The 18,799-nt window shown below is 37.6% G+C and overlaps 3 protein-coding genes across 4 annotated transcripts; 1 reads left to right on the plus strand and 2 right to left on the minus strand.

The window, feature by feature from the left end:
• Window positions 1–656: 656 nt before the first annotated feature.
• Window positions 657–5,530, minus strand: ftcdnl1 (formiminotransferase cyclodeaminase N-terminal like 1). The gene is made up of 7 exons (XM_079429155.1): window positions 5,206–5,530; window positions 4,405–4,509; window positions 3,917–4,033; window positions 3,726–3,821; window positions 3,469–3,624; window positions 3,024–3,212; window positions 657–2,351 (listed from the first exon to the last, which is right to left on the minus strand). The coding sequence occupies exons 3-7, from the start codon at window positions 4,029–4,031 to the stop codon at window positions 1,915–1,917; spliced, it is 993 nt and encodes a 330-aa protein (XP_079285281.1). The 5' UTR covers window positions 4,032–4,033; window positions 4,405–4,509; window positions 5,206–5,530; the 3' UTR covers window positions 657–1,914.
• On the plus strand, window positions 4,811–8,699 carry cUnh2orf69 (chromosome Un C2orf69 homolog). The gene is made up of 2 exons (XM_079429156.1): window positions 4,811–5,574; window positions 6,621–8,699. Exons 1-2 carry the CDS (start codon window positions 5,305–5,307, stop codon window positions 7,335–7,337), a joined length of 987 nt encoding a protein of 328 aa, XP_079285282.1. The 5' UTR covers window positions 4,811–5,304; the 3' UTR covers window positions 7,338–8,699.
• On the minus strand, window positions 8,092–17,790 carry stk17b (serine/threonine kinase 17b (apoptosis-inducing)). Of its 2 annotated transcripts, XM_079429154.1 has the most exons (8): window positions 17,527–17,747; window positions 17,021–17,167; window positions 13,415–13,627; window positions 13,178–13,316; window positions 12,931–13,057; window positions 12,744–12,792; window positions 11,811–11,990; window positions 8,092–11,182 (listed from the first exon to the last, which is right to left on the minus strand). In XM_079429154.1, exons 2-8 carry the CDS (start codon window positions 17,140–17,142, stop codon window positions 10,945–10,947), a joined length of 1,068 nt encoding a protein of 355 aa, XP_079285280.1. In that variant the 5' UTR covers window positions 17,143–17,167; window positions 17,527–17,747; the 3' UTR covers window positions 8,092–10,944. The 2 variants fall into 2 exon arrangements, with proteins under 2 accessions (XP_079285280.1, XP_079285279.1); XM_079429153.1 differs by having other exon boundaries at window positions 17,021–17,790.
• Window positions 17,791–18,799: the final 1,009 nt, after the last annotated feature.

The raw sequence follows: 18,799 nt of genomic DNA on the forward strand, positions 1-18,799 counted from the left end.
TCAGAACTATATTCATTCGATCTGCCAGGTAAAGTATATTACTGGGTGTTTTTATATTTCCAGTGCCAATGTAGGACCCAGATCAATTGATTTCCTTGAATATGGATTGTGCAATATATGACTGTATTAAGATATGGTCTAATACGTAATTTAATAGTTAATATTTTAATAGCATTGCTTTTCATTTAGATATGTTTTGCCAGATCACGTGATTGTGGTTAGTTTGCGAGCACTTAAAATATGAGCCGGGGGTTTAAAATGCACTCCATTTTTGTGTTGGTGGCTTGGTGAGTTTCTTTATGGTTGTGTAAATTTACTTTGTGATTCATGCTTGCGAAAATGACCCAAGCATGTACTACATTTGGTGTGTGTGTGTGTATTTGAAACATCCTGAACTTTAAAGAGAATTAACATCAGTGCATTACAGCATTGGTATCTGATTACAGGCTATACAATTTTGATGTATAGTGTTGTGATCTTATATGGGAAGCTATATCATTATCATATAAAACTGGTCACGGCAATCCAACTCCATAAAGTCAAAACTGTGGCTTCATTAATAGTTTTGCAGCTGCTTCGTGTGTCCTATTTTTTATATTAATCTGTGCCAAATGTGGATTGCCTGAACTCCGAGGAAGTGTATATGACGAGTGATTACTTTCCCCATGACTTTATTTTGTATGCCATCTAGACAGTTTTTGATCTTTGACAACACTGATGCAGCACAAGTAAAACGTTTACAGGTGAGAAAAAAACGGTTTAAAGCACCACATTACATTTACTTTGACCATCTTTGAGCACAAGACGGTCTCTGTTTGACAGTATATTTCTCTTCCAGATGGAAGCATAAATATAAAGTCAGGAAACCCATGCTTAGGTTTTATAATCAGTTCAGTCAAGCACAAACTTGTGTGAATGTTTTCGAAACATGTTTATTGGAATTCTTGTTCCTCTGAAAAATATCACTGAAGTCAGTCTTTAGCAGCTTGTGAAATTAGAGTTTCTGTTGCTGTCTGTACTTGCTAGCCCTGATATTCTTCCAATGCATTTTTGTAATAGTATGTGGGCAATAGGAGAGGGTTCCTCCTTTCCTCCCTCAAGCACTAAATCACTTAAATGTCCCAGATTTGACATCATAACTCTCTGAATGAGATCATCAAGGCGTGGTCAAACTGCACTAGCCTAATTACCCTTTGTATAATTATATACACCTATGAGCAGAACATCATGTGATGAATAAGAACGGTTAATGAACCCAAATTTTGGCATTAAAACCTTTATATTCACACACAGAACTGCTTCGAATGCAGGAATTAAAAATATATCCCAAATAAGTAATAATTAGAAATTAGCCATTAAGATATAAGGCACTCTATATAATATAGTTACTCTAAGCATGACTATGCTTGTCCTATTTGATTAAATTGACACAAAACATGAGATAAATCATCATTAATCAGGTGTTTAATGCGTTTATAAGATAAGAGTCAATTAAAAGTTTAAATTCACATTGTAACCAAATGAATACTATTAATGGAGACTACTAAATGAAAATTCTGTCATCATTTGCTTACCCTCATGTCATTCCAAACCTGCATTGCTTTCTTCTGTAGAACTCTAAAGGAGATATTTGGAAAAATGTCCCAGTGTTTTTGTCTACACAATGTAAGTTTATGGTTACCTCTGTTCCTAAAATTCTTTTTTGTGTTCCACAGAAGGACAATAAGACATACAGGCATTGGAGTGACATGAAGGCGAGTAAATAACAAAATATTTGTAATTTTTGGCTGAAATATACCTTTAAGCACTGTTCTTGTAAACAAACAGGTAAGTTGTTGATGGCTCAATCAATGCCCTCTAATTCACCATTGATTAGTCTGCAATTTAGCACAGAGGTGAAAGCTTTTGGCTTGTTCACATGTGCACACGCTGCAGCTCTTTCCAAAACTCTCCAATGCCATTTGAGAGTGCTCCCTCTGCCAGCCTCTGGCACTCACGTGGTGTAAAGCCCACCAGGGCCGTACCCTTGATGGCCACACCATGGTGTCTAGCCAGTTCTGCTACTCGTGCTGTGACTTGTGAGGCTGGAGCATGGCAGAAGTTTTGCCCTCCAATGGTAAAGCTTGGCCATTTTTCCTCACCATAAGATGAAGACGGAGGACCACCTTGAACACTCTCTACATTACAAGCGATCTCCACAGCACCTTCATGTGGTAGAGCCATGACCTGAACTCCAGGGATACCGCCAGGACTGGATTCACGCATTGCTGAAGCCACAATTCGACCCACAGCCAGATCCTGGGTATCGATGGTCACGTTACAGTTCATGACATAAGGGCTGGCTCCAACACCTGCAGATTAGATAACTGTTATTTGTTTTATTTCAGGGTTCAAATAGTAATTAAAATAATTGAAACACTCTCTTAAAGGGATAGCTCACACAAAAATGTCATCACTTACCCTCATATCATGCCAAAACCAAAAAGCCCCAATAAGGTCAAAAAGGCCTGAATTAAACCTGTTAATTAAATAAGCAATCGTATCTCTTTACAAAACTTGGATTAAACAGTTGATAAGCGAGTCAGCAAATGATCACAGAATTTTCATTTTGTGTGAACTATCCCTTTAAAACAGCACAACATTTTCAGCAGTCTTGGTTACTTAAGTATTTTTCCCATTCATTTTCTCCATAAGAATTAAAAAATAAACAAACTGCAAACTATTAATGTATACCCAAATATAAACAATAATCAAATCACTTGGAATTTAGCTGTTAAATAGTATTAGTTTGTTAAGTAAATTTTTTAAAAGTTTTTTTTTATATTATTTTTTAAGAAATTATGCTGATAGTTGCAACAAAAGCATATCCTATCCATTAAAAACTTGTCCCATTCTTGGAGAAAATACATTAGATTACTTCTGGAACCAACTGTTGTGGTCTGTTCATTTATTGTGATGCAAAATCTACCTTGATGTTTCATTTGTGTTCTATATTTTGTAATTGTAGATTTAAAACAAGTTACCTGTAACACCATATTTCCTTGTGGGCTGTGGACCTACATCTGGCTGGATGGTAGACATATCCAAGACCTTTTTGAACCAACCAATCTCCTTTCTCCTCTTAGCCAGACCTCGACGCTGAGGAGAATCAGCCCAGCCAAATAAAAAGACACTGGTACCTGTGACTCGTTCCGTTAGAGCCATGGCTAATGCTACACAAAGAAAGAAAACAGCAGTGCTTAAATTTTAAGGTACATATAATAAAAATTACTTGACATTCACATTGGCATAAATCTAAATTCTTCAAATAATAATAATAGGTCCCTATCAATAATGCAATGTTGACCCCATAATAAACGATGTTTGTGCTGTTTTCTTCTATTTCATACATTGTAACTCTTTATACTTTGCAACCTGGAGATTCAGAAAATGCATTTAAATGTCTTGTTTGCATGCATGGCCACATACCCTGGGCCTCTTTTCCACAATCCTCAAGGCCCACCTCCTCCCCCAGAGGATAGAGAGGCACCAGATCCACTGCTCCCATACATGGGTGGATGCCCTCATGGACATTCATGTCAATCAGAGAGCATGCACGCTCACAAGCCGACAGTACAGCCTCCCCTAAAATGGACGACAATAAAGAATGGCCTCTTTTGTACAATTACTTACAAAGCAACTGGACAATTATTAAAAACGTCTGGAAGGACGAGCAGGCAACTCACTTATTAGGTCAATGCTTGCAACAATAGTGATGACAGAGCGGTTGTAGTCAAAATCATTGAAGATGTTTAGCACTGTGATGCCTTCACGCTTTTTTCCTTATGAAGGACAGATCCAGACAGTGCAATGCCAGTCAAATAATTACCATTTTGAATCCGTTTGAAAGTAATTTAAAGGCCAAGCATGGTCTCACCATGTGTGTCAGTGATGGCTGATCTAGCCACTGTCTCCACCAGGTCTCTTCTCCGAGCTTCTGATATGTTCAGGAGACATGCAACCAGCCTTCGACCGACAGCAGAGCAGGACATCCCTCAAAAAAGTAGAAATACTTTACACTCTACTGGCCCACAGACTCCAAACCAGGGACGCTACATTTTCTGTAACACTTTATAACCCTTACTTACGAATACTGACTACTACATTACATAATGTTAAAAAGATACATTTGGGGAATTTTAGATTAGTTGACACAAAAGTCACGAACATTTACGTTCTATTCGTTTCATGAATCTTCATGACAAAGTTTGAAGTGTTGTGTAAGTCGATAAACGCTGGACAATACTATATTGATCAGTTTCTGTCTAACAGTCCAAAGTTTAGCATGCTCGTAGCTATTACAAAGAGGCAGAGTAAATAATTTACACATATTTTTCATAACTGACAGACAAACAAACTTCGTACTTGTTTTTCATGCACAATACATCAGTTGAAGGCGTGAGACTCCAGAGCAGCTCACGTGCTCCCAGCTGTTTCCGCTAGCCATGTTCGATTCATGAACGAATCGTTCTATTGAGTCGAATAAAAAAATTCGGTTCAATGAATCAGTTTAACCGTTTCACAAAACCGGTCTGAACGGAAAAAATAAATAACACGCACTCAAACAAAACGGTTACGAATACACTTGTATTATAATGTGTTTAACAAAGATATAATAAAATTAAAGTATTAAGTGTGTTTGGGTTCAAAATGACTTTTTATTATCTGAACAATGGCTGCAGCAAATTGACACATGAAGCATGATAAATAATTAATAAAACAGTGCCTGTAGAACATCAGTGCGATTAATATTTCCCGCCAGAATGTCAGGGACAGTATGATGACGCGTATTGTAAATAAATCGCTGAATCCGTTTTTGAACCTATTCTTTGGCGCGAATTGTTCAAAAGAACCGACAAGAGTCAAGATTCCGCCCCTGAAGTTTAAAAGAATAAGAGTTTTGGACAGTAGATTAGACATAGTTGTGCCGCATTAATCACTACAGTGTTGTATTGAAGCAGTCAATCCAAATGCGTTATTTATCAGCGCTGCCGCCGTTTACGAATGCGTCTGTACTCCGCGCATGCGCACCGTTGTCACAGTTTGACGCTCCCGTAAATGCTACTCTGCAGCGTTTAATATAAACAAATTACACGCCGTACATATTTAATTATCCTGAACCTTTCGGTTTATTTTATGCATCAAGTTTAAAGGCTGAATGCCCACCGGATTAGTTCGGATCATGCGGCGTTATTCTTTTGTCTGGTTTTGCAGTGATGCTTTCAGTCTTAATGCTGCAGTCGCCGCTACATAATCCTTTTGCCTATGGGAAGTATCCGATCAGTTGTGGCTTGTTTATCGCTAGCTGCTATAGCGAGGAAGATGACCGCCGCGGCGGGGCTGTGCGGGCCCGGGACCTCCGCTGCTGCGCCCGCGCTGGTCCGCCTGACTTCAGTCCCCGGTTACGACCAAAACCGTGTAAATGATGTTCTGCTCCTAACACCTGCCACGGAAACGCAGAGACGATGCGACAATGAAACCGAGGACCTGCAAAAAGGAAACGATCACGTAGTGTTCTTTCCTGGAGACATTCAGGTTGGTGCATTGTCATCATGCCCTGCTTTAAATGGCCTTTTAATCAATAATGCTCAACATAGTCAGGAATTAGATATTGTTTACATAGTTTTTGATTTGATCCAAAATATTGCTAGTAAAAAAAAGACTGTACTAAACTGTGGACCCCCTGTAAAATACCTCTTTGGTTATTCACTAAAGTCATTTGATACAGTTTAGCTTCTGTTGCGACTGGGTTGGATCTCTATATTTAGTTTTTCATTAGAGACATTGAAAACAGGCCTGCGACCCATAGTCTACTGCAGAAGCCTGTTTAGCCAGGTTTCTGGGGATTCCTGAATTCCTTTACACTTGCAGTGTTGCTCATATTTATTTGTTCGCATATCACATGCACATTATTTTCCAAGTTTATATTCTGGTCAAGCCTTTATTTTAAGAAAAGAAAACGGTTGGTAATGTTTCTGAGGGGGAAAATTTTTTTATTTTTGGCTCACCAAGACTATTTACAAAAAAAAAATACAGTAATAACAGTAACAATGCAAAATATAGTTACAATTTAAAATAATTTTCTTTTTTAATATAGTTTAAAATGTTATTACTGTGGTTACAAAGCTTAATTTTCAGCTTAAATTGCAGCATGTCACTCTGAATAAAAGGAACATTGTTTTCAGATAAATGAAAAGACATGCAAATTTAGTCCTTCTATGTTAGTAAAACCTTAAATACACCTGAATTGTGTAAACAGAAAATTTTAAAATGGTGAGTTCATAGAAATTGATCATCATAAGTTATGGAAATTACTATCGTGAATACAATTTTCTCATTATTTCCAGGAGCAGCTGTACAGTTTTAATCGGTGACAAATGGCTCTCTAAATTCTCAAAATGCAATCTAAAAAAAAACAACAAAAAAAAACCAGCAATTATGAATGATCGGAAAAGTCATAAATTCCTTGGTACAGTGATTTTGCTTCGAAGTTGTTTATTGTATGCTAGGACTGAGTTTGTTTAACTTGACTATTCATCCCCTTTTTATATGCAACTTTCTCATTCTCATCCACCATGCAGAACTTTCAGCAGGAAATGGCCCTCCGGCCTGATGCTACCCCATGGCAGTCCTGGAGTCTGGAGCGTGTCGCCCTCACCCTGGGCCAACGTTTCCCTGGCTGCCATATCTGGGTCGTCCGCGCATCCCGAATGTACCTACACAAGTTCAGCTGCTATCAGAACTTTGTAGAGAGCAACCTATTTGGAGCACCAGAACACTCTCCAGACTACGGAGCCATTCGCCACCTGAGGGCACTCCTAGGTCACAGCATGCAGCGGGCTGGCCTCCTAAACCCTTTACCCCCTCTTAGTGGTAAATCCACCCCTGGCCCCCTGCCTGCAGGTTTCACCCTCACCATAGTGGGTTTCAGTAAAGGATGCGTTGTTCTCAATCAGATAGTGTATGAGCTGGCTGGAGCTCGAGTTGATCCAGAACTGAGGCTGTTTCTGGACAGTATTTCAGATATGTACTGGCTGGATGGAGGACACCCTGGTGGCAGTGAGACCTGGGTGACCGATAAGTGTGCTTTGGGCGAGCTGGCCTCCAGTGGGGTGACTATCCACGCCCATGTCACTCCATATGAGGTATGCGACCCAATGAGGGCGTGGGTTGGGCGAGAGCACCGCCACTTTATAAAGACTCTGGAGGATCTGGGCGCTTGTCTTAGCCAGAAACTGCACTTCGAGGATGAGCCGGCATCCATCGAGAATCACTTCCGGGTGATTCAAGAATTCTGACTGTTCTCGATCTGTGCTTTCACAAGTCTTAACATGGAATGTATTCTTTGCAGAGCACACAGCTTTGTATTGCACTGATATATCACTTCGTCAAGAGCTTTGGGTTTCCAGGCTTTGAAAGGATAACTATATGCTGCCTATAAAACACTCATAAAATACAAGAGAAGCCTGAAGCTTAATGACCAATCTTGTAAAACATTTAGCTGCCTGACATTAAGCCTTATTCATTGCCTGTTGCATCTAACTACATCAGCTCTGTCTGATACAGTTTGATATTTCTTTTACATAGTCTGTTTGGAATGCTTGTAAAAATCATCACCTCCCTTATATTCAAAGGGCTCTCATTTCCCACAGCATAGAAAAAAAAGAAATCTGAAATTGCGTATTATTAATACATTTCATTTATGTTGTTAAATTAAAAAGCATGGATTTTTATTCAAGTATATATCTGTTATTAAGTATGGATTCTCTTGAAAGAAGAAAAAAAACTTATTTCCTTTAGGAGTCCTGCTAAAGCATAGTCTTACATCTGTGGATTTATCAGACGTTCACGTTCAATATTTAGTGTTTATTTTATTTGATAATCTAAGGATCCTCCATTAGAATCAAATGTACAGAATATATTTTTGGTTAGATGAAAAAAAATAATTTAAAATATTTTATTTACTGGCTTGTGAAATGTTTTATTGACTGCTTGAAGAAAGAAAAAAACCGGTTAGCATCTAAAACGATTCCAGTATTGAATCTCAGAAGACTCTAGATGGTGCACTTTATTTGGATTGTTCTCTTGAATACATTGTATCACATACAAATGAACGTGGATTTTGCAACATCCTCAATGTAATGAGATGAATGTACTTCCTGCTTCATAGTCATTCCAGGGCTGATATAATTCAATAAAAAATTTGAAATGTTTGAGTGATCTGTTTGATTAGAAATTATATATTTTTTTAAATATTAAATAATGCATTTCAAGTTGACATGAAATGAGGAAAAGGTACAACATATGAAAAAAGCGCTATATAAATGCATCATTCATTCAACTAATGCACATTTTTCATAATGTGTGTGTGTGTGTGTGTGTGTTAGATTGATTCATTTAAGAAACATGAAAAAATACTCTATCCTAGGACCTAGGATATAAATATATACTCTTATCTATATCTTTGAACTTTAGTGAAAGGCAATTTGCTTAACATTTTTATTATTATTATTACTTACTATTAGCATGAAAAATTTAAGGAGGAAAAAAAGTCAGATGACGCATTTCAGAAGTATAAGAATTTATTCAAGTCTGATGCATGTCAGAGCTATGCAATTTTAAATAAATCAGTGGCGTTGTATGAGGGATGTTGTCTTATTAAAAAAAAAAACTAAATTGAAAATGTTTATGAATCATAAATCAACAACATACAAAATCTAAATTAAGGGTACATCCTTTACAACTCTAGACTGTCAATGGCTTTATTAAAACTTGTGTAAATCATTTGAGCATTGTTTATTCTGGTACATATAACTCAAAATACACGAAAGGAAGTATCTTCTATTATCAGTTTTCACTAATCCTGCCCAAGATAGTAAGAGAATCAAGAAAGTTTATCCCTTAAGTGTCCTTACAAACTGTCACAAGCTTTCTGCAAATACCACAGTGACTGCTCAGAAATGCTCTCCAAAGCCTGGTCTATTCTCTATTGAATTTCAGCTTCAAATACCTCATGGCCCTTAAACATTATTGAGGCTGTTTCCCAGGCAAGGAATAGATTCCAGTTTTCCTTTAAGATGACGGCATACAGTGAGCACACGACAGTGACAAGAGCCTCTCGTCTTAGGAGACAAAAGCCCTATTATGATTGCAGACTGGTGACATCTCTGGGAAACCAGGCCCTGAGCACGCAAAACACACATGAGCTCTTCACACCTCTTTAAACAGAGAACAATAACCAAAGGGCTCGACCTTAAGACTGAATTCTCCAATACTAACATTTCCAGTTCTAACAGCCACTCAACAAAATATTACACCAATAAACCTTAAGCTGATCTAAACTGTATTTCCTGCATTACTACACACTCTCTGATGTGCAGATGACTTTCCACCACAAGATTCTAACATTCATTTGCCTTCATTCCAGAATTCACACCCTGTACTTCACTATCCGAACATAACCATATAATTTCAACAATAACAGCCAACTTCGATAACCCATCTTTTCATGCCCTACATAATCCAAGACCATAAATCTAATTTTAACACTGTTTTCCTTTCTAAATCCCACTGAATACATATACATCTCAATGACCAAAAGCACATAGAAATAATTTACTTTAAATACAACAGGCCATCAGTTTAAAGGCTGTGGCAGTATCTCAATTAAAACAGGATAAACATTAACAGTAATACAGCCACATAAATGTGCTGCTTCAGAAGATCAAGTCAGGGTGTTCAGCTCAAGCATAGAAAATAATGCACACAAAAGATACTAAAGAAATATACACTGGTAAACTGTGCAGTTACAGCTAACCCTGAGAACAAGGCTCGGAATGAACGAAGACTGAAACCTCCATCAGTGAATAGCATTAACTTAGAGACACCTGTACAAAAAAAAAAAAGATAACAAAAACCCTGAGTTACCTCAGATTGGTGCATAGATTAAAAACTGTCATTTCAAGATTATGTATATCATAGACCATCACAGGCATTGAGATATTAGGCACCTGCCATGGGGGAATGCAAGAATGTTGCTTAATAATAGTTTATTATACAATAGGTTGGCAATAAAAAAGGAAATATTTAAAACAAAAATCATTTTAAAATAGATACAGTTGATTTACTAAATCTAAAGCGGTTAAAAATATTTTCTCTTATTTTAGTAACACAAACACATATAATATAGGGTTTAAGTGCTTTCCTGCATTTCTTTAGTCATTATCTAGGAGGAAGTTCTGTGACCAATACAAACACATATTTGTGTAATCCAGGGTGTGTCGTGCGTGTTTGAGTTGAGTCACATTTTTATGCAGCCCACTAATGTGTAAATGCCACAAGAAAGAAAAGGATGCAAGACAAACACACCCATACACCGAGAGCATTCCTGCACTGAACCTTTTTAACAGAGACCATCTCACTAGGTGTTTTTGAATTAACAGAGACTAATCATACAAAATCTTTCTGATGTTGAGACACAAAGAGCGAAGACTCTCTTTAGTGTGCTCAAACACTCTCATCCTTCATTAAAGCAGAATTTAAAACCACCGAATGCCCTGCCGCTCTCAAGCCTCTGTCTTTTTCAAATGCAGATTAACATGGGCTGAGATCGATACTGAATGGCAATTAAAATATTCAAATGAATAATTTAAAATCTAAAGATGGCAGGAAAAGGCATCTTGAGAGAAGACAGCAACATAGATATTTAGATTCTCACTATTATAATATTAACATTACACTAGATTGGGTAAACAAATTTTAAATAAATAAAAACAAAAATCATCTTTGGTTGGCCAAAGGATGTTGAAAACAGCATTAGGACAGAAGCATGTTTGCTGGTGCTGTGTGGGGGCCAACAAAAAGGACCAAAAATGCTACTCAGTGCAAGTGCATTTCTCTATCGGATCAGCACAAGTGGTCACCGTCGCCCGTGGCTGACATGTCCTCCTCAAAACGAAACCTCTTGGCGTGTGGCGAGTCCAGAATGTTCTCTTTGTCTTCGGGATCCTCAGGTGGCGCGGACCACTTCCCACCAAAACTCCTTTCCCGGGGAGTGCGTGGGGTCACGGGGATCGGATCAGAACCTGGACAATGGAGCCACAGCCAGGGATGGGTCATGCAATCAGCTGCACTGGGACGATCCCTGATAAAGCAGCGGAGAATTCACGTAAAGGACTTTGATATGTGGCTAAATGGAAAACATTCTGATACTATTATGCTGAAACAGTAAAGACTAGTAATAAAACCAAAGTACATCAATTAGTTTATGGCAGCAAGTGGAAATCTACCATTTTAATTCTATTTTGAACAACCAAAATTTTTGCTGCCATTTTTGCTTAACAGTCTGACCTCATTTAATCTCAGTTGATTCAGGCTTAAATGTTTTCTGCAAATGTCAATGTTTGAAGAAAAATTTTAAGAAAATGAAACGTGGACTTTATACTTTGTGATAACCAACAGTTATACAATCTATAGCAATGGGGAAAGTCAATATTCAGGAAGTACTTTGAGCCATATAAGAGTGATCATTGGACAAGTTAATTTGTAAGCCTACTGAAATTACTTCAATTCTAAAACTCTGTTATGCAATATAAAATCGTATGACCTAGAATAATTACTGCTCTTTAAGTGGAACGAGTTTCCCATAGCACTTATTACATGACTCTTCATCTAGAAGCAGTAGTGTACATTATATTGCACAGCACTGAGCTTGGCAAACAAGCTTCACTTCCTCTAACTGTCTGAAATCAGAGTCGCAAGAGGAGACTCACTCTGGTGCTTTGACCAGCAGTTTCCGGATGAAGTCGACAGCCAGTTCAGACACCCTTGAGAAAGCCTCTCTGCTGTAGTCCACGTTCACCTGGGATACATTTAGGAAGGTCTCCTGTTTATCCTCGCCAGCGAAGGGAGACTCTCCGGTCACCAGCATATAGGTGATCACACCCACACTCCTAATATCAACAGACACACAATCAGTTAAAAACCATCTTAAACAACAACAAACATGAAATATCCCTTGTTAGCACAAAGTGTTTTGCCTCCAGTATCAGACCATCCTGCTGCTGCCTCAGCTGGTTTTCTGGTCATGCTGGTCTATTGGCTGGTTTTAGATGGTTTCAAGGCACATTTTAGCTTACCGCATTCTAGCTTATTTTGAATAAAATAAAGCAACACAACTGGTTTCAACATTGATGTTAATAAGAAATGTTTTTGAGCACCAAAGCAGCATATTAGAATGATTTCTGAATGATCACGTGACACTGAAGACTGGAGTAATGGCTGCTGAAAATTCAGATTTTTACCATCACAGGAAGATATAAAATAAAATAAATATATTTTTAAAACATTTTTTAAAATTTGTAATAATATTTCAAAAATAATTATGGTTTCACTGTATTTTTAAATACAGCCTTGGAGAGCACAAGAGAAAAACGTTTAACAATATTTTTTCTGACACCAAACTTTTGAACAGTATATTTTGTTCCTTTACTTAGCAGAACATGGTATGAGCATGTGATGGCCAGACTTTTCACTACATTCAGAGTTTTCCATGAACTGTGAGTATAAATAGAAAACTGTCTGACCATTGGAATTTCCATGACCTTCTACAATTTTATTAATGTCTCATAACTTTTCCAGGTCTGGATATCACCCTGTGGGAACCTTGTATATTGAAACACCTGAAGAAAAAGATTAAGACTCACCAGAGGTCTGTTGAAGTGGTGATTGGCTCATAGTTCAAGATCTCAGGGGCTGGAAATTTAGTTAAAAATACAAACATAATCATGATATACATCATCTTCACTGAGCATGAACTCTTCTGTTGTGATGAGCCCATGAATACAGAGATATGTGTGAATTTGAAGATGAATGACACTGAATAAACCTTACCTACGTACTCAGGGGTTCCCAGAATCTCTCTGAGCTCCCCAGCAGAGCCCAACCTGCGGGCCAAGCCAAAATCCACTATCTTTATATCCCCCAATGGGCTCAGGCTCGTCAGGAGAATATTCTGGGGCTGAAAGAAAGAAAAACATTGTCTCAATAATAAATAAAACTAGTGTATTTTAGAAGAAATACAGATAATCTCATTTAAAACGTGTCCAATAAAGGTGTTGAAGGCAGCCGTGCATCTGACCTTCAAGTCCAGGTGGACCACGCTGCTCTGGTGCAGCAGGTGAATTCCCTCAAGCATCTGTCTGATCAGACGGGTGATCTGACCTTCGGGCAGCAGCTCCTCTGACACACAGTGGTCAAATATCTCACCACCCGCCGCACTGGCGCACAAACACATTCACAGTTATTCTTAGTACTGAGCTCAACAATCCTTCTGAGAACTGGGCGTACAATTGATATATCTAATCACAGCACTCACTATTCCAGCATTAGAACGAGGTCATGATCCGTCTCATATACAGAGTGCAGGTTCACAACACGAGGGTTGTTCTTCGCCGCCTCTAAAACAGCGATCTCATGAATAACCTCCGCCCTGCAGTCACGACCTCGTCGCCGCTTCTTGATGAACTTTGCAGCGAAGACTTTCCCTGTGGCCTTTTCCGCACACCTCTTCACCACTGCAAACTTCCCCCTGAGGGAGACAAACAGAAATAGAAAAAACAGTGAAAGAATAAAATGAGTATAATGGAGGCTGAATGCGTCAAAAGGAAATTTTTAGGTTGTAAATAAAGTACCTTAAGTTCTAATATCTTTTTTTTATGATGCATTTTAAAGATGTCACAGTTTGCATGCAATCAGTCACACCTAAAGCTCTTACTGACACAGATAGCTATTAAATGATTCAAACCCTCCATTAGATGTTCTCACAGCTTCATATCAGGTTAGATGACTGATGTGGGCCAGTCTTTACTCTAAAAACTGCAATTACTGTCACAACATGAACAGGTGAGACATTAGTATATAAGCATATACTCAAAATCAATCCCACAATTCTTTGGACCAGACTGTAAACAGATTTTGTTATAATACATTATGTTAGGATGTATCATACTGTACAGTACTGTATACCACATATACTGTATCCATTTAGATCAAAATCAAAACTGTAACAAAGTATATACTACCTATCAAAAGTTTAGGAAATAGACTCATGTATTAACCAAGCTTAAAAATAAAAAAATATTTTAATATGTAACAACCATCACCCTAATCTTTAGTATCACATCCTTTAAAAATCATTTTAATATGCTGATTTGAGCAACATTTCTTCTAATTATTAAAGCTGATCACAATAGCTAAACAGCTACTTGATATTTTTGTGGAAACCATGACACTTTTTTCAGGATTCTTTGATGATTAGAAAGTTCAGAAAAACAGCTTTTATTTGAAATCCTTTGTTAAATTTAAATGTCACTTTTGATTCATTTAATGCATCCGTGCTAGAAGTAGCTATTTATTTTTAAAACCCAGACCTCAAATGTTTTGAATTGTGTATATCAATGATAACGAAAACCCTGCGTATGAATAGAATCAATACTGATATTTCCTGATTTCTTAGCATTTTAATCATTTCTGTGACTCTCCCAGACCAGAGAAAAATCCCTGATATTTCAAGGTATTTTCCAAATACCAAACAAACACTAATAAACCCCATTCTTATGGTCCCATTTCAAAACGAAACGGCTCTATTTGAACAACGTTGCATGCCGTCATAAAAACCATGTAACAATTAACAGTATTCACACTCATATTTACTACTTTATTTCCACAGAACTGCACCTTCCTCCACAGAAACAAACAACAATACATCTTCACACTGAAGAGTTAAAACTGGAAGTGAACTGTGAAATAATTTCCAGGGGGCGTATTACAGAAAGTTTCTTAACTTAAGATATGATATGTTAAATTAGGATTTTTCGCAAATTGGTATTACAGAAGCAAATCTTAACTTGATTTGGGATTCTTATCCTATCTCACAAAATAGTATCTTATCTCTAGTTAGGAAATCTTAAATGGCATAATCAAGCTCGATGATCCACTCTCAGGTCTGTTACCAAGCAACCAACACTGCTGATGAGGTAAACAAAAGCTACTTCACTTTCCAAAAAAAAAAAAAAAACCTAAGGCATTAGTCACTAGCACTACAACCAGTAATGCTCCGTGACACTTTTGTTGGCTCTATAATGCTGGTTGCAGTTCCTGTGCTAACTGTAATATGTTCTGCGGCAGTCTGTAATTACTTATAAGTGTTTTGTCATCAAAATATAACATCTTCAGGGTCCTCCAAGAGACTTTCTACCATTAAACATCTTTGTTCTTCATTTTCAACTATTAATAAATGTAATACCATTGTCGAACAGAACAGTTGTAAGTGTTTTTTCCGTTAGGTTTCAAATAATTTTGAAGTTTGAACAGCTGTGGGGTTGTCCTAAAGTTAAGATGGTTTTTAGGGGTTTTTGTGAAGTTAGGAGGTTTCTGTAAAACCCCTTTCCTATCTGCAGTTAAGATAAAATAGCGCACTTAGGAAATGCTGTTCTGTAATAGCTTTTGTCCTAACTGAAATTACCATGGTTAACAAACAGATAAGATTTTAAAGTTAGGATCTTTCTGTAATACGCCCCCTGTTAAACAAGACAGCCAGCAGCATAAAAACAACCCGAATATGGCTGTATGCAAATGGTGAGAGAGAAAGAGGAAGAGACCAATGTCACTTCCTCTTTCTCAGTATTCACAGTACAATCTACAGCACAGCACAAACTGGGTCTGGTTCCCACATGGGTTTCCTTCCTGCAAGATCCAAAGCCGTGCTGTAGTGCTTTAGCAGTGACACACACATATTAGTCACAGTTCAGTGAGCAAGGCCTTTCCAATCCTGAATAGCTAAGCAGGACAGACTGCATACACCAGACAACCTTCAGTCCTACTCACTCTGTGAAAAAATAAACAAAATAAACCAGGAACACATCTATCCTACAGTTCATATGTTGCCTTGTGATTTGGGAGCACAATACTTCCCTTAATGGTAATGATGCTGTAAATATTACAACTATATGCACATACCCAACGAGATGAAATAAGTACATTTTATAAAGCAAGGATGTATTAAGTTGATTAAAAATGACAATGAAGATTTGTATATTAAAAATTCCATCCATCAGTCAGTCAGTCTTGAAAAACATTAATCACAGTTTCCACAAAAAATATTAAGCAGCACAACAGTGCTCAGCATTGATAATGATAAGAAAGGTTTCTTGGGCACCAAATCAGCAAATTACACTAGTCAGCATTTGAAGTGGATCAAAACATTTCATCAAAGTTGTCCTAAAACCAAAATGTGTTCTTGTCTTAGGACAACTTTGATGAACTTTTCTTCAAATGTTGACTACTGTAGAATGACATCTTAAGAATCATTTGATACTAAATTGTAATAATAAACATTCAAACTATAAACACATACTCAGACATGACGTGTAGAGCAATACATTTAGACTACAAAAACATGCTATAGTTCCCTAAAACTACTAGTGACAAGTACTTTATTTCATTAAACATGACAGAATACTGGCATAAAGTTGGCTTGACGTTGGATGTTCGATATTCGCATATTTAGGGACCGTCTCCAAAGTTACATGCGATATTGGTATACATTTTTCTAACTTCAATAGCATATGAGCAGAATGACTTACAGTCATAAAATCAGCCGTAAACTGTTCATCTAAGTGTCAACTATAATGCACACCTTTTACATTTTTGATATTTATTCAAATCTACTGTAAATCATATGTAAAAATTGCTATTTTTCCACAACCGAATGGGCTCAAACGCAAATTTAAAACTCAATAGCACTTGAGGAGAATGTCAAGATATGACATAACAGAAACCCATGCATATACATATTTACAACGTGTGTGCAGTCACTCTTAATATTCATCAACATACATAAAAACTTTATGACAGCATCAAATGAAGCATGGCAACACTTGAAAGAAGATATATTTTAAGTAATGAGGAGTATTTTACACACCTGCCCAGTTCGTTGCTCATGTCAAACACGGCGTCCAGAGGATCCGTGAGGATGTGATTGTGTATCTCTGACAGCAGAGCCGAGGATCCACTGCGACTGTCCAGCCTCCTCCGGGCCATCATCACCTCCAGCGAGTGTCCAGTCAATCTGCAGACCGCTTGTTGTCACTTAACCAGTACTCTGCTCATGTTCAGACTCACAACCAGGAAAAAAACACACCCACTGCCACCGGCCTCTTCACGGTGTTCACGCCGTCAACGGTGAAAAGGCTTTAGTAAAAGAGTGTTTAGTTCGCGGTTATTCAGAAAGAGTTGACAATAAATGAATTCGCCTCAGTGGAGTGAGTTCAGTTGAGTTTGAACAAGATAACCGATGCTAAACTTCCAGCTAGCGCAGATTAGCTCATTTAGCTTTCAAAGATACCGCTAAAACTCCCAGATTAAACTCTGTCCTTTATTTTGACAAACGTACAAAGAGATTCGACTCATTTTGTTCAAAATACACACCGATCGGCAGACAGCGCTGTTTCACGCAGGACAAAATCCTTCCACAAAAGTTTAGAAGGGACACCCTCTTCCTCCTCTCACGGGAACAACAGCGGACAAACTATCTAATAAACTCTGAGAGAAGCTGAACGCAGAGTAACGCAGTCCATGTTGAGGTGATTCGTTTTCGATCCGTAGATTCGCCTCTTGTCCACCGGCTCCACGGTTTCAAATTCTGCTCTGATGCCAGCGCGAGCAGCGAGGGGCTACGTCACCACTATCGTCATCTGATGATCGTTAGATTTTCGCCCACAGACAGACAGACAGACAGACAGACAGACAGATAGATAGATAGATAGATAGATAGATAGATAGATAGATAGATAGATAGATAGATAGATAGATAGATAGACAGACAGACAGAGATATATAGACAGATAGATAGATAGACAGGCAGAGAGATAGATAGATATATAGACAGATAGACAGATAGATAGACAGGCAGAGAGATAGATAGATAGACAGAGACAGCTAGATAGATAGAAAGACAGATAGATAGACAGATACACAGACAGAGATAGACAGATAGACAGACAGATAGATAGACAGACAGACAGAGACAAAGATAGACAGACAGAGACAAAGATAGATAGACAGAGACAGACGAGAGAGAGACAGACAGACAGATAGAGATAGACAGATAGATAGACAGACAGAGAGATAGACAGCTAGACAGATATACAGACAGAGACAGATAGATAGACAGAAAGAGAGACAGATATACAGATAGATAGACAGGCAGAGAGATAGACAGACAGACAGATATACAGATAGATAGACAGAAAGACAGAGACAAAGATAGATAGACAGACAGACAAGATTTTCATTATTATTTTATAATTATTTATTTATTTTTATTGTATAGTGTTATTAAAGCTTTGGCAATGTAAAGATTTGAATTGAATTGAATTGAATTGAATATAGACAGACAGACAGAAAGACAGAGAGATCGACAGATAGATAGATAGACAGAAAACAAAATTGTAAAAATACATCAAAAGATGAAAAATGGTTTGACTCAGACTGCAAAACATTAAGAAAACAACTTAGAAAATGATCAAATATGAAACATAAAGAACCAAACAACGCTGACATAAGAACTGAATACTGTTCAAAATTAAAACAATACAAAAGACATCAGAGCAAAAAAGAAGCACCATCTGACCAAAAGAAATAGAACATTCAATAAATCATAATCAGTTCTGGGATATGTGGAATAATCTGAGCACAACAA

The sequence above is a fragment of the Barbus barbus genome, assembly GCF_936440315.1.
Source record: "Barbus barbus genome assembly, chromosome: 11".
Lineage (NCBI taxonomy): Eukaryota > Metazoa > Chordata > Actinopteri > Cypriniformes > Cyprinidae > Barbus > Barbus barbus.

Bases quoted from the DNA above. Each gene is read 5' to 3' on its own strand.
- cUnh2orf69 (XM_079429156.1), top strand. From the start codon at position 5,305: ATGGGAAGTATCCGATCAGTTGTGGCTTGTTTATCGCTAGCTGCTATA. The intron at 5,575-6,620 runs GTTGGTGCATTG...TCCACCATGCAG, and splicing joins TCTTTCCTGGAGACATTCAG to AACTTTCAGCAGGAAATGGC.
- ftcdnl1 (XM_079429155.1), bottom strand. From the start codon at position 4,031: ATGTCCTGCTCTGCTGTCGGTCGAAGGCTGGTTGCATGTCTCCTGAAC. The intron at 3,822-3,916 runs GTGAGACCATGC...GTCCTTCATAAG, and splicing joins AGCCATCACTGACACACATG to GAAAAAAGCGTGAAGGCATC. The intron at 3,625-3,725 runs GTGAGTTGCCTG...CGTCCATTTTAG, and splicing joins TGCAAGCATTGACCTAATAA to GGGAGGCTGTACTGTCGGCT.
- stk17b (XM_079429153.1), bottom strand. From the start codon at position 17,142: ATGATGGCCCGGAGGAGGCTGGACAGTCGCAGTGGATCCTCGGCTCTG. The intron at 13,058-13,177 runs GTCAGATGCACG...TCTTTCTTTCAG, and splicing joins TGGTCCACCTGGACTTGAAG to CCCCAGAATATTCTCCTGAC. The intron at 11,183-11,810 runs GTGAGTCTCCTC...CTGCTTTATCAG, and splicing joins CTGCTGGTCAAAGCACCAGA to GGATCGTCCCAGTGCAGCTG.